Source organism: Thalia democratica, chromosome 1 (assembly GCF_965202585.1).
Source record: "Thalia democratica chromosome 1, ktThaDemo2.hap1.1, whole genome shotgun sequence".
NCBI classification, from domain to species: Eukaryota; Metazoa; Chordata; class Thaliacea; order Salpida; family Salpidae; genus Thalia; species Thalia democratica.
Window position 1 is genome coordinate 2475811 of NC_139165.1, and position 16541 is coordinate 2492351.

Here is a 16541-nt window from a genome sequence, read left to right on the forward strand (position 1 = left end):
TTCCTTTAAATTCAAGTTAAAGCTTCTATCCAGAGTTTTGTCACTTGAACAAATTTTAGTTTTTAAGAAAGTCTGTTTAAATTGCAGCTAAAAAAGTGTAAAAAGTATGTGCCAGCAAATTATTTGTAATTTTTTTTTATGCAACTTTTAATTGTATTTAGCATTAAACTAACATTTTAAAGCGCTATTTGGGTGAAAAAATTAAAAAAAGGTTTCATAAACAAAAATCTTTTTTCTAATCAAATATTGTTTTTTAATTTTAACTTTTTATTGACGACATGATTGTTTTAAATAATTCAAAATAATAATGAACAGTTATACAAGTGTGTTATTATTTAAAGAACAAAGTTAATAAGCTATTTAATTAAAAGTTTTCATTTTGGCAAATGGACAAAAACAAATTTGAATACTGATTGTGTATTGTAGACGCGTTTTAATTCAAAATTTGGCACAAACTAAATGTAGGTAAAAAGTTAACGTAAAGCAATTAAAGTTATACATTATTGTGTTACAATACTCCAGCCAAAACTTGTTTAAATGAATTTTAAATGTATTAAAACTACAAAGGCCTGCTAAATAGGCGAAACCACTAAAACATATATAAATAAATATATATATATTCTTTTGAACATTTAAAATTTGGCACAATGTGTACAAGGTCCAGCTTAAAAGAGTTTGCAACAACATTCATATATTCTGGTGTCCATGCGTTAAATATTTAGGTTTATATATATATATATAGATTACTGTTTAGAAATATTTAGTATCTTGATAAGATTCTACTGTCATTAAAAAAAAGCAAACTTTATAATTTTTTTGAAACTAGCTTTTATAATTTACTTAATTAAAATATTGGCAAAACAGTTTAAAAGTTTTATTTTGATTAAGTAACCAATTATATTTAAATCTCCACAAATTGAAAGCTTGGCACAAACTATTAAACACAATTAAATCATATAGTTAAACTATATAACAATTTATGTTTAACATTCAAAGATCAATTATTACAAACCAATCTAAACGCAGAAAAGTCTTATAGTTTGTCATATAATTATGTCTTTACCAGTTTAAGTTAACTAAGTAAATCTTTATATAAAAGTGTAACTGGTAAACACATATATTTTTTTATAAAAGTGCTATATGAAATGTAATATGATATGTGAAACTATAAAATATTCAAAGGTAAATTGTATATAATATAGTATAAATTGTATAGTATAAGTGTTATAGATTTAATTAATTAGCAATTAAGTACCTTAATGCATACAACTTCAAAATTTAAAAAAGTTGCTCAAAAATTTATAAAACTCGAGTGTAATTTTCCAGCTACAGTGTTTTACAGTGCTTTAATTTTTATTTATGTACTTAAAGCTTTCAAATAAAAGTTATTTTTTGTAAAAAAATGTGTTGGATACCCTGCCCCTATGGCCTTAAACCATACTATTAAACAATTAAAAACTTATCTGTTTAAATAACTTCTCAGATAAGATTTAGCTTAAAAATTTCAAAGTTGTCAAATAAACTCACTGTAGAGATAGAGTTGTAAAAGTTTCCCCACAGAGAGCAACAGTTGTTGGTGGAATCGATATTATTGATTATTAATCACTTTTCAATAACACATGTGTGTGGGTTTCTTTTCTGAAAAGTTTCACCAATGATTAATAATACTTGTCAATTTTCACCACTGTGTAACTTGTTACTTGAAACTAGATTTTAATCAGGTTTACAATGTGTCTTCAAATTCGCTTGAAATTAATTTTTACTCAAAATTTTGCTGATTGTTTATTGAAAATATCTACTTTAAGAGTTATATAAATTAATATATTTAAAACTTGTTTCCAATTTTACCTCTGGCCCACAGTGTTTTATATAGTATAAACCTTTATAAAATATTTAAAATGATTATTAAAAAAAAACGTCTAAGTTATTTTGTTTCAAAGTTATATTTTACAATTTGCTTATTTTATCTCCTTTTTTTTCGAACTTAGCTTTCTAGTATAATAATTTAAACATGACAAGCGAATTAAACTTAATCGACTTAATTTAATTACCTAATAGACTTCTTATCTTCATAACTAATTAGCATCAATTAATACTTACCTTTCAAACATTATCAATCAAAATATGTTAATCTTTTAAGCGGCTATGTGGGGTTTGTTTTATTTTATTTTCAGTTTAAACTTTAAAAAAAGAACAGAATTAAAAGTTTTATAATAAAAAAGCAGTTTTTTAAATTGTTAGTATGTATTTATTTTAATTTTTTAAATAAAGATAAATTATAATTATAAAGTTAAATTCGAAACTTAACACTTTTGTAAAATTATTGTTTTTGATCTATAAAGTCTTAAACTATTGTGAACTGGTATTAAATTATAAGAAAAGTATACTCTTGTAACAAAATATTAAATAGAAATTGTGAAAAATAATACAACTAGATATTATGCTGTTTGTTTTGGTATTATTTATATTGATTTTGAAATATCCAATTGTCCAATTAATGTTTATTACATGCAGCTTGAATTTATTATTAAATTATAAGGAAATATAACCACCTTTAAATTTTAACATGTCTCAATCACATTTGTTTATTAATTTCCAAATTTATAGATGTTTTGTAATTAATTACTACGACGCAATAAAATAAATTAAGTTATATATGTATATATATATATATATATAACTTAATTTATTTTATTTTTAGTTAAGAAAGGTTACTTTAATGCGTTTATAAAAACGTTTTAAAAAGCTGTTCAAAGTTATTTGTACACAAACAATTTCATAACTGTTATTAAAAACTTATTGAAAAATCTCTATGTTTATTTATATATTTGTCTCAAAGTAAATATTTTAAGATTTTATTAACAATATTTGTAACTGTAAACGTCATGATTCATCTCTAGTAGCCATATTTGTTTAGTGATTTTATCAGTTATACCAATTAATAAGAAGTAAGCTGTATATACAAATGAAACCCAGTACCATAAAAAAGTGATAAATGATCAACATAAATCAAAACTATATTTTAAGTTTAATTTCAGTTCACATTTAAGCTATTTTAAGATTGTTGTAACAACTTACCTGTAGGAATTATGAAGTTTCTATATACCGAAACCAGTTTCAATTAATCAACATAACATATCACTTCATAAATACACATGTATATGCAAATATGTCTGTGAAGTAAATTATGAACGTGCTTTGGTTAATTTGCAACCGGTAAACAGCAATAAATCAAAATAAAAATATTTTTAAATTTTTAGGTTGTATATGTCTGCCAAGTAATCTAATATAGCTCTACTAGGAAGAGATTTTTAAAGATGCGTGATTGAAGATCTATGTGGTGTAGATAATTAAATTAGTAATTTATTTAACATACAAAAGTTTAACTATCTATTTACATGATTTATATTTTACTGATTATAGGACAACATGTTAAAAAAAAAGTTTAACTTTCATTGTCTTTAATTAATAAAATATTAATAAAAAAAAATTTTGAGCAAAACAATTAATCAAATTAACCAGCTACTGAATTTAGTTTATCAAAAGTTAACTTCACAAACGACAGTATATTGGTTTCTAAAAACAATTTATAAAAAACAGCAATTAATCAAAATCCTCTTCAAATTTTTGACTTGTAAAAACAACATAATTACTGTGTGTTGGTTTGTAAAACACTTTATTCCTCTAGTAACAGTTATGGTATAAACTCATTTAAAATTTGAAATAATTGCATATTCAAGATGCTCTTTTAAGTTTCTTATCTTGTAAATAAAAAATAAACTAACAAAAATAAATCAAAATAAATCATAAATAAACATTACTTTTTTAAAGTTTAAAAAAACAAAACATCAATTTACCTACAGGTAGAAGTTTTGTTTATAGCACAGAATAAGAACGATTTAATTTTCAAATTATCAACTTATTTCACAACTTCAATGTTATATCGAAAATCTTATATGTTTACTAGTAGTTAACTTATTATTATTTTCAACGATTGTGTCTTTTTCAAATATTACAAGATTAAGACTTACCTATGGTTGTTGTATTGACTTACGTGTTTATAATTTAACATCTAAATACACAACATTATTTTAATTTTTTGTAATATACATAGCTGCAGATCAAAACTGAAGGTAAATTTAATTTGTCTGAAACTACATTCTCGACTACTTACTTGCCAGAATATGTTATTTGCAGTATCTTTGAATGTTTATTGCGTTTCGATTGTATAAAAATACATTCAATGCTTTGCAATTGATTATTTTAAATTAAAATAACGAAAATCACAATTTTTTGAACGTTAAAAACAACAACAAACTCCCTTTGCTTGATAATATACGAAGTATTTGCAATAATTGTTTTTGTATATTGATTATATTAAATCGAAACTACATTCCTCTCTCACACAAAAACTAAGTAGTAATCTTGTACATATTTGTTAGAACTGGCTAATAATCGTCACTAAAAACTTTACTTTTAAGCACTCTATCACTCGATAACAGAACATCAATGTATAAAATGTTGGTTTTATTAATTGTCAGTTTAACCTGTGTTTGCTCAAGTGCTGATTGAAGTAGGTAGTAATACTGTGTAATGAATCAGTGTATATTTGGTATTGATTAAAATTATCAAATATTAAAAATTTTATCAGGTTCGTGGAATGTAATGATTATTGATATCTGGTTATGATAGACTGATAGTTTTCAGCAAATCTGCATTCCATTAAAGTATACACAATATTTCGCAAATTTGTCACCAGCAGTTAATAAAATTCACTTGCAAACAAGCAGAACAGAAATAGATTTTTATCTAAAACTTATTTAAAATACAGCATACTGAATTTCTAGACTCTATTGATCTTTAGGTATTTTTTGATTGATTCTCGTTTGTAATCAAGTTGATTTAAGTGTTGATTAAGCTTCAACTTATACCTAAATAATATAAACTGACAGTACTTATTGATAAAAAGTTTTCGAAATAATAAAAACTTCACTTATAATTTTTTCAGTAATCAATTTTCTTGTGAAAGACTCAACATAACAAAATGTTTAAGTTTGGTTTTTTATTGGTTGCCAACTTTTACGGCTGTAATAGAGTTAATTGAACGTCTACTCATATCATAACAGTATAAATTTACAGTATTGATCAAAAATAAAATATTAAAAGGTCCACTTATAAGTTTTTTGTACGCAATTTTCCTATTTAAAATGCAAAATACTGAAGTTTCAACAGTTTTTATTGTTGTTGACTTGTAACAGAGTTGGTTTAAATGTCGATTATCAACTTAGATCAAAACGTAACAAACTTACAATGTTGGTTGGATTGGTTGTAAACTGTAAACTTGCAGTGTTGATTGAGACTATCAAACTTTGCCATTTGTGAAATTATTTAGTTTCCTAGTGTAATGCAACATTCTGCAACATACTAAAGTTTCTACAGTTTGGTTTCATTATTGATTGTCGGTTGTACGCTAGTGATTGTTGGTTCATTTATTATTCATGTTCTTGCGCTCTATTCGAAACTAGAACTGTAGTGTTGCAATTTATCTTTTCATATAGGTGTTTTCAAATTGTTAATTTCTCTGAGTTTACCTGTAAAACTGGCTGAATGTTTATGTGAGCTACTTTGTTATACTATTTTTCCTGACTTAGTTGTTAATAATAATAATAGTGATAATCTTAATTATGGGTTGATTTATGATTTTTGGACACTAATTGTAAAATAGAGCTTCTACACTTGTGTGTAAGGTTTCAGCGAGTGATGTTATATTTATTTTCAACGAAAAACACAACATTTTTATTAAAGATGTTGTTCATACTATACAATACTTACCATATATATATATATATTTAATTAAAAGGTTTATTTCAAGATGTAAAACAAGTTTAAAATAAAACACACAAAAGAAAGCTTTGATTTATCAAGTCAAATAACTTAATTCTATATATATATTAATATATATATTACATGTAAATGATTTAAAATTACTTTGTACTCATTTTGTATAAACAATGATGCAACAATCTACATTAATTTGTGTGATGTCCTTGAAGTTATCAAGGTTTGTTTTAATCTCATCAGTTCAAAATTTTAACTTAAAAGCAACTATAAAAAAATTTATTTACCGACATTGCTGATAATCTATTTTAACCAGCAAGATAATTGAAACAGGATAATTGATCTCATAATACCCTCTAATGATCAGAACACATTTTCATTAAATTAACTTTTGTACCTGGTCTACCGCCTTGCAGTGTAACCACATTTCTTGTAAAATAGATAACTGTTTCATGTTGTTATCTTCCCTCTGCTGTCAAGATAAACATCTGAAGCAGCTTTAAAAAGTAAATTTATTTATAATGCATGGGTTCTACTGTGAACATCAACCAGAGATAAATATCTAAAAATACCTGGCTGCTTTGATAATGACTTCAAGTTACATGTTGGTATTGTTTTAAATATGCAATCTAATGTTTTTGATCAATTTATTTTATTTATACCACCTGTGTTGCTTCATAGTCCGAAAGTGAAATTACTGTTTAAAATGTTTGTGTTCTTAAGATGCACATCTAAAAGTTGCTTTCTTTAATGAAATGTTTAGACTATAGTTTTGCCTTAGTTTTTTGATGTTAATCACTTAATTTTGAAGTTAATTTAAAATTATTTATTCAGTAAATTTTAATATTCTAATTTTTTATTAAATAAACTTCTTGTAAATCATCTTGAACATCGAAATAAATTGTAAATGACTGGAACGTTTATTGATATTATTTTAAAGTCGAATGTATTAGAAAACCGCTTTACACATGCTTATACATATCAATAATGTGTTGAATTAAAACTACTTATTTTGAAACTCAATTTAACTGTCAATGTAATAATTTCAATCCAAAAAGTTCAACAACTAAAAACGTGGTAAAAAAATAATTTCAAAATGTTTTGTGTTAAACTTTAGTATTTAGAGCAGGGTTTCCCAAAGTGGGCGATATCGCCCCCCTGGGGGCGATTTTAGTAAGTCGGGGGGCGATAATTAGTAAGGGGGCGAAAGGGTGGGCGATAACTAGTAAGGGGGCGAAAAGGGGCGATTTTAAAATTTTGGGCTGTCATAAATTTTTTACTTTTTATCTTGCTATAAAACTAATTTTAGCTTTCTATTATATATTTGACCCTGAGGTAAAACTTAAACAAAAAAATTGTTTTGTTTATGTAAAATATAGAGAAAAAAATCAAGTATACTTATGACTTCTACTTTCAAGTAAATTACATATTTTCATTTATATGATTTCTTATTTAGCAAATACATAGATCATAGACGATCGGAATCCCTCTCACCATTTTATAACCTGAAATATATGCTAATTGGGATCATAAATGGTATGTAAAAATCTATGTTATCTATTATTAATTATCACCTCATGATATTTTCAATTGTTTTTTGAAAAGTCACTAAGTTAGACTAAAAAATAAAACTATACAGAGTTGCCAATTTACCTAGAAACCTGGAAAAACCTGGAATTTGACAATTTAGGTAAAAAAAAAACCTAAAAAATTTGGAATTTTTAACTATTTCAACATATTATATAGTAAAATTTTGTTTTGACACAAAAAAGCTATCATATAGATAAAAATATGGATCCTTCGATGCAGATCTTTTTGAAGTAAACGACTTACAGGAAACTTTCTCAGACTTACAAACTGTGCTTGAACTTAAAGTAAATTTTTTCAAAGAACGATATGAAAGCTTTTTGACTCAAAAAAAAAAAGGCAAAAGTATCCTATCATTTGAGAGGAAATTAGATTGTTGTTTATAGTTTTCCTTCTAGCTATGTTGTTGAAAAAACTTTCAGTTCATTATCAACATCAAAAAGATCTAATCTAGATATTTGTAAAGGAGGCTTTATTTTACTGATTAAGAATCAGATAAGAAAAACTTTCAGCAGTCATGAACCTCATCATTAACATTATATTAGACTTCAGTAGCAGACATTATTTTATGAAAGTTTTTTCATTTTATTTGATCTTTTAAAATAATTCTTTTTTACTTGGTTGGTATTGTATTTAAATAGCCTTTTTATAATAAAAAATGTATTAAGTTATTTAATCTATAACAGGTTTGCATAATGCCTAATAAATATTAATTACGGTAGACTTCCTCTTGAGTTCGCACTTTTTACCCAAAAAAAGTGCAAATTTATATTTTCTTAACTTTAACTTAAATAAAGTCTTATAATAACTTAGTGTTAATAAAACAAAAAATACATATAATTTAATATCTTATATAAATATATTTTTTTAAATGAATGTTTGTTTTATGTTTTAGTTGATTTTATGTTTATTCATAACGTTATTGCATATAACATATTTGAATTTATCATTTTGTAAAAAAAATTGTAATAATTTTTGAGTTTGCACTTTTTGATTTTGTTCAAAGTGCGACTTCAAGCGGAATTCTACTGTATTTATTAAATGGTTTATGTTTTAAACCTGTTAATAGTTTTATTTTAACCTGGTAAATTTTGTAGTTTATATTTGTCGTTTTACATTACACTCAAAGTCTTTATAGCGTAGTGATTAAAGTATTTGTTTGAAAGAAGTTTATTTGACATTTTTTTTTTATTGCTTGTATAATCAGTATAAATGAAAAAATCTTAATAACCATTTAATTTTTTATTTCAATTTTTTTTTTGGTTTTAAAAGAGTATAGATTTGAAGCCTCTATTTGAAATGACTTCAAATTTTTCATTTAAAAGATCCTTAAACTCAATTTTATTTTCTAACTTGATTTTTTATTGTTAAAAATCTATATATTAAGAAATTTAAACTATTGATACAACTGTTTTTTGCTTTTTTTAAATAAATTGTTTTAATTAAAACTTAATTTTTAATATATTAGCAATTAAAATGTGTTGTTTAATTTAATATTTCAACACTAGCTTTTAGTTTTTCACTACTCTGGTAAATTATTATAGGCTAATAACTAATAGCTTAATTAAGTTACTTAGTATTAACTTCTAAATGTCCAAATTCATTATATGAGAGATTATTAAAATGTCAGGTTTAGTTAAGATTTCGAATGGATAACGTACGGTTAAGATCCAGTCAAATTTCGACCTGCTAAAAAAATTGAAAACTACTTGTGCAAGTTAAACAAAATTTAGTTTTTTGACACTTAATCTTTTAAAATGCACTTTCAATTTGGTTTTCAGTTCACAATAGTATTTCGTAGATCACAACGTAACTAAATCATTTTATTACAATTTTGCTCGAGTTTTTCAATTTTCTTATATGTTATTTTATTAAATTATGCAGCCCGCAATTACATGATTTTAACGAGTTAAAACTATAAAAGATTTTTTAGTAAATATGATTCGCTGATTACGAAAGTTGTTTACCGCTACCCTAAAAGTTATATCAGTTTCAAAACAATTTATATTTAAACAGGATTGATTACAGATTACACAAGATTAAGTATTTTAATACACTTATCTGGGCTTATAAAAAAACAACTGTAATTTATTTTCTCAAGCCCTGTAAACTACTTTGAACACATCCCAAAAGTGCGTGCATAAGAAATACCAGACTAAATTACATTTCAAACACAACTTTTTTGGCTCAAAAGTTTGTACTCAAGAGAAAAACTACTTTGTAAAATCGTAGGGGGGCGATTATTTTTTAAAATTTCTGAAAAGGGGGCGATTTAGTAAATGAGTTTGGGAAACCCTGATTTAGAGTCTCTGTAGTGAAAGCCACATTTCAATGTTTGTATTGTATATTGGCGTGCATTTTAAATTACTACCATCTCTTCACAAAGTGTGTTATTCAAACTACTCTGTTATATGTGTGGTTCCTATCTGTTTGTATTATAAACTCAACAGTTTGTTTATACTCTTCATAAAAAAGATGGCTATCTTGAAAAAAATTTCAAGGTTGAACTGAAACCTGTGTGTTAGATGTAAACTGGATAATTTGAAAGGTTATTAGTAAAAGCTGTGTGTGACATATGTTTGTGTGGTATTTATGGTTTATTATGTGTCGACGGTTGTTTTTAACGTCAATATTGTTACGAAATCGACCAAATTTGTTTTCACTCAAAATTTTACACGATTTATTATTACAGCTTTTAGTGAAAATATTATTATTTATAGAATAAATCATCGTTTATTTGTTCGAAATACTTATTTGTTTAGTTCAACCTTTTAATTGAATGAGTTTGAATATATATTTACTTTAAAGTTTGTTGACAGAATCTTTGGTTTTATTTATTATATAAAATCTAAAGGTCTAATTCATAAATATTTTAATGTTTATAGTATAGTCTGAAAGTCAAATGTCTGAAATAGACTGAAAATCAAAACTTTACTTTCCTCCTTTTATTAAGCTAATGAAATTTTTTCTACATTGAAAGGTTTGTGGTTATCATAAAACAAGTATAAACTTCTTTTAAATATATTAGACATAATGTTTTTTTATGTTGATATATACAGGTTAATATGGTAACATAAAAACCTGCAAAAATCACAGTTATGATGCTTCATGGCAAAAATATAAACTTAGGTTATCTTAAATATTATATTAATGTGTTAAAATATTCTAACCACAAGGGTTGATTCATTAAACTATATCCTAAAAAACAGTGTACCTTGTCAGTAAACATATTATGCCTATATTTTATAATAACAAAAGTTGTTTAATTTAGTTCTTTCAAGTGTTTATACTGACTTTATACAAACTTTTTAAACACTAACTTTAACACATGCCTTCTTTTAAAATTAAATCATTTATTTGTGTATGTATGCTCAAGATAAAAGTAAGTCATTGTATGTTTTAAGATGTAATAAAACAATAATACTTTTAAATCAGTATCTATACTTTTTAGTTTGATAAAACTGTTAAAAAGTTTCTTCTTTGTACTAAAATATGTATACTCTTGATAAAACAGAATTCAATTTTGTTAAATCTTTTAAAACATGATATGTATTTCCTTACATCTACAAACACACGAGTATTAATCATATAGTTTCCTCATTTCAATATGCAAACTAACATCAGTTGTATTTGAATACTAGCCAGTATAATGCTATGCGGTGTATAAAAAATGTTTAGTAATTTTTAATACTAACCACTGACATAAGATGATTATAAAATTTTATAATTTAATATAACTTGATTTCGGTCAATTGATTTAATTGGTTGGTTCAGATTCAAAATGTTGCAATTGTAGGACTTTAAATTAAGGCTTTTAACTGTTTTTTGCTGTATTTTTTTTTTTGCAAATCTTAAGTTGAAAATAACTAAAACTTGATTAGTAAACTTCATCGTATTAAATATTGTTTTATATTAATATGTTAAATAATTTTTATCTATTCGATTTTATAACCTTTTGTTCACAAACAGGTGATTAAAAACAATGATGTAGGTTGTTGTTTAAAAAACACAAAACTTGTATATATATAACCAAACACATATAATATATTTTATAAAAACACGCACATATTTGACGAAAATCATTCATAATTTAAACAAACGTCATAACTGTAAAGTAATTATGACTGAAAAATTGGATCAATATAAATCAATACGTATATGAGATTATCTAATTTTTAAAGTGAATTCACTGGTATAAGTAAAACAGTTTATGAAATGATTTTATTTCAAGTTTTATATACAATTTCGAACTGTAATAGATAGATAAATTGTACTTACTTATTGCAATATTTCGAATATTTTCTAATGAAAATTATAAAAAAATCAATTAAACCAATGTTAGTTGTAATGATTTAAAGTTGTTTTTTTTTTTAATTTAATTTATTTTTACCTGTAGGTTATAAAAAGTACAACATTTAAAAAATTTAAGTAAACAAATGTTAGCACAAATTAGTAATTGGGTCAATATATGAGTAATATTGAAAGTTAAAGTTCTCAATACAAATTGTAAATAAGGTTATTAATAGAGGAAATTACTTAATAGAATGTTGTTTATTAAAGCGCTGTTTTCTGTTAGTTCAGCTTAATTGTTAGTATGTAAATAAATGAATAAAAAACATTTGGCATAACATATGAGTTTATACATGTTTACAAATTTGTATTAAATTTAAAATGTGTGTCACTAAAATAAAGTAATTTATTGTTTAGTTTTAGTTTTATTAAATTTCTTTTCAGAAATGTTTAAATACTGAAACCTTATTCATCAAATGTTTATATATTTTTGAAATGATTAAAACTTGTTCTATATTTTAAATCTGAAATTGCGTTCAATTAAAATCTTACAAAATTAAACTTTTATATAGGTACATGAAAAAACACTTTTAATACATTACCACTAATTTATTAAAAATAAAATCAAATGATTCAGTTATAAATGAGTAAAGAACATTAATTAAAGTAAATATTGTTCACGTTAGTAAAAGTCAAATATTACATTCATTTGGCAAATATTTGTTTTACATCGAAGTTGTTTTAAACAACTTTTTAAAACAAGTCAAGCTGTTTTGACGAATTTAAAACAAGTTGTTCAAATAAATTTAAATCGTCGCAAACTTTAACATGACATGTTTAAATCAATAAAATCAATATTAAAATTAAAAAATCTCTAAATGTTAGGTTTCTAAACTTTAATTTATGTGTAGGCAAGGATTTATTTAATCAAATAATTGCAACTTGCAAAATGAAATTTTAATTTTTTTCATTTTTAAACTTGCGAAAAACCGTAAAATTTGCAAAATAAAAGGAAAACCGATCGATAAGCATTTACCATGTAACAAGAAAGGTTAAACATATTGTTGAAAGAAACTGAAAAATTTTCAAAAATCATTCATAATAAATAAGCACGTCAGCGCGCTATATGTAATTGGATCAATAAAAATAAGAATCACACAAACGCTCACATATTAGAAAGCTTCACATGCGAGCTCTAATCTAATTACCACTGAGAGTCTCATATGTGCCTTATATGAATTTGTTTTTCAAATATGCGCCTGAAACGATTCAATTTTCTCTCTGCGGTGAACATTTTGACACGGTGGTTTCTGAGTCGCGTATTTCGCTGTGAGTGTTGCGGTCTCTTGTATTTTGAAGCTGTATGTTGCAATTTTTCTCTGTAGTGTGGTTTGTCGACACTTTCTGAGGCGGATATTTTGCTGTAAATGTTGTTTTTCAAACTATATTTTTCACAATCTTTTTTTGCATAAACATTTTCATTTCTGTATAAAGCGTTTATTAAAGTAGTGCATTTGGTTTAAACTTTTATTTACTGTGATTTTCTTATTCTACTAAAGTGTAGATGTACTTTAATTATCACTTCAGTCTTTTATGGAGGATATTAAGAAATGCCCTTATTTTAATTTGATTGATGCTCGTTTTTAGTGTTTAATTAATTTAGTATAATCAGTTTACTATTTAATTTTGTAACTATAAATCTTTATAAAATATAGTAGTTTTAATCAATTATAACTAATTTAATGATGAAATAATTTCCAATTTTTAAGTTATAAACTAGAATATATAAATTAATGTACCAGTAATAAAATATATTTATTAAAGGTAACATTCTTGTGAATTGAATCACTTAAACAGTTGAGTCATTCTAGTAGTGCTTAATATAAGTACACTTGAAATTTGTTGACGAATTTTGTTTGATCAAACATTCGTTTAATTAAACTCCATTAAATTTAAAAATATGCAAGCTTAATTGAAGTAAAGTACAAAATATAACATTTGAAAAAAGTTTTATTAGTTTGTGTAATGTAGTTATTTAAAAGCTTGGCTGTTTTATATATTAAGTATGTACTTGAAAAGTTTCTATTGTCATTTTTTATTTGAGTACTTTAATTGAAAGTTTCTAATTGTATCAAAGACTTGTATCTGTTTATTAATTAACTCTTCAAACTATTTTATTGTCATTTATTTTTTCGTATTGAAAAATTGGTATTTTTAAAACTGTTAATTGAGTAAATAAAAAATCTAAATATAGAAAAATATTATTTTGGTTTAATGTTTTCCGAATTTAAACTTTAAAGTTTTAGACTTAAAACAACTAAAAAATCTAGTTGCTTTAACATTTGCTTACTTTTATCTTTCATATCTAAGAATTATTTAATAACTTTATAACATGATTTTTTTTTTATAAACAATGTACACAAGTTTATTAAAATTTTAAAATATTTTTTTTAAATATTATTTGTCCTACTTTTAATTTAAGTAAAGAAATAAATTTCAAGTTTCAAAAAAACTAAAGTTGACTGTTTGAAAAAATGAAAAACTTTTGTAACTTGCACTAATGTATTATACTAAACCTTAATTACTGAACTTTTATATTATTTCAGCCACTAATTTTATACTATACAAGTTTGATTTTATTTTTTCCGGCTAAAACTTACAACAAGCTATTTTTAGCTTTTAAAATTTCTTTACTTGGTTTTTAAGTCCAAAGTATATATATATCTTTTAAAGCAGAATATATAACAAAACTGATATTTTTAGATTGAGTTCAGCTTTTACAATTTAAATTTTATAAAACAATAACATCAAGTTTAATATATTTATTTCTTAAACAGAGTTCGGCATCTCCACACATATCAACAACAAGTTTAAATGACAAAAAGAAAACTTCACTAAATCCGCCAAATAATAAACGTTTGAAAACTGATGATGCTAAAGTAAGTTTATTTTTACATTTACCTAAAAATTTTTTTGTTCTATTACTTTGTATAACTATACAACAATATTTGCATATTTTTATAGCTGTTTTGTGAAAGTATTATTTTTTTATGAATTATTTTAATTAGATTACAAGTAACTTTCAATTACTTAAAGAACAACATTTACACGAATATATTGTGAAAATATCTTTGTAAATTTAACATATGATAATTATTTATAATTAATTACTTTTTTTATAACCAGCTAATTTTGGACAAAAAAAAAATTGATACACTTTGCATAAAATTGTTTAATTATATCTCACTTAGTTTTTTAAGAAGTCTTTAAAAACTTAGATTTTTGAAACCAAAACTATCAAAACAATTTTTTTTTTCTTGCAAACGTATACAGCTGTTAAAGCAAAGATCGTATAGAAAATGCTAAATTATTGATGATAATCTTTTTTTTTTTCACTTCAAATAACTTCAAAGACTTGGAAAGTTTGTGTATCTCAAAAGTATTTTGTAGATTTCACAAATATTATAATTTATTTTAACACAGCTTACATATACTGGCAAAAAAATTATTTTAACCTTTTAAATGCTTCTAATAAACATAAAACAGTTATCTTACTGAAATTAAACTTTTTTTATGGGAAACAACAAAAACACGAAAAACGTTGATAAAACTGATTTTTTGTGTGAGACTTATTAAAAGCTGTTTTGGACAAATTTCGGCGAATTACATTGTGTCAATTAAACAGATAAGATAACAAGTTGTTCCAAATATAAAATCAATCAGTTTAAAATGACAAATTTCTGTTGGAAAGTTTACAGATAAGAAACCACTGCTGATAATATTCTGAAAAATAATTGAACTTTAAAAAGAAAACATAAATTCTTAGAGATATAAATTAATGTAAAACAAATATAAAAGTAATTTTTTTTGAAAACTTATTACAACTATGGCAGACACAAGTATATAATTTTTGTATTAATGTGATAATAGAATTAAAAGTATCAACAAATGTCCATGGATTTTATTTTAAACTTTATAAACTTGTTTTAACTATAGTTTTCATAACTTTCAACAGTTTAACTCGCTTATTTTTAAGTATGGGAAATGAAGGTCATATAAAATATTAAAAACTCAATCATAGATAAAAGACTATACTTAAAGTATAACAAGTTTAAAACATTTATTTATTAGTCATAATAAAAGTATTTATTTAAGTAATGTAAAACCGGTTGACAGTAAGAACTATTTAAAAGCTTGAGAAAAATCAGGCAGTATTAATCATCAAATAAGACGAATAAGTTTAAAAATAGCATTAGATTAAATTATCACAATTAAAAGTGATTCATCTGTTTTGAGGTTGTCAAAAAACATTTTCCAGAAAAAAAAATCTAAAAAGTTAGGCCTAATTTGTAAAAATTTAAGTTTCAAAAATAAAAACAACTGCTGTTTACTTAAGTAAGTTTAAAAATAGCCTTAAATTGAATAAATTTAATTAAAAGTGATTCATTTGGCTTCGGGTTGTCAAAAATAGTTTTCAATTAAAAAAAAAATGTGATTTTTTTTAAAGCTTCAACTTTAAAAAAAAAAAGGAATTGCAGTTTATTTAAAATTGAAAAAACTATAATAAAGTGCAATAAAATTTACTAACTAATAATTCCAACTGCCAACAATCAAACAAATCCTCATGGGAATTCCAATAATAAATATTATAATATGTTGCGGTACTAATGGTTGGTCACTCTAGACTACAAACAATCCATTATAACGAGATTAATTTCATAATCCCACCGTACCTAAGTTTTAATTGACAACTTGTTATTGGTTCAATTTGAATAAAGTTAGTATGATTACAAAAGTTAGAAAAACATAATTAATTTTAAAACTGA

At 24.1% G+C, this 16541-nt stretch overlaps 1 protein-coding gene across 1 annotated transcript in view; it reads left to right on the top strand.

The window, feature by feature from the left end:
- LOC145844176 (transducin-like enhancer protein 4) overlaps window positions 1-16541 on the top strand; it is a 54639-nt gene that overhangs the window by 7502 nt on the left and 30596 nt on the right. Inside the window, exon 6 of the mRNA XM_082951583.1 lies at window positions 14553-14654. Within this exon, the coding sequence (XP_082807709.1) occupies window positions 14553-14654 (102 nt within the window). The remainder of the gene's footprint in view (window positions 1-14552; window positions 14655-16541) is intronic.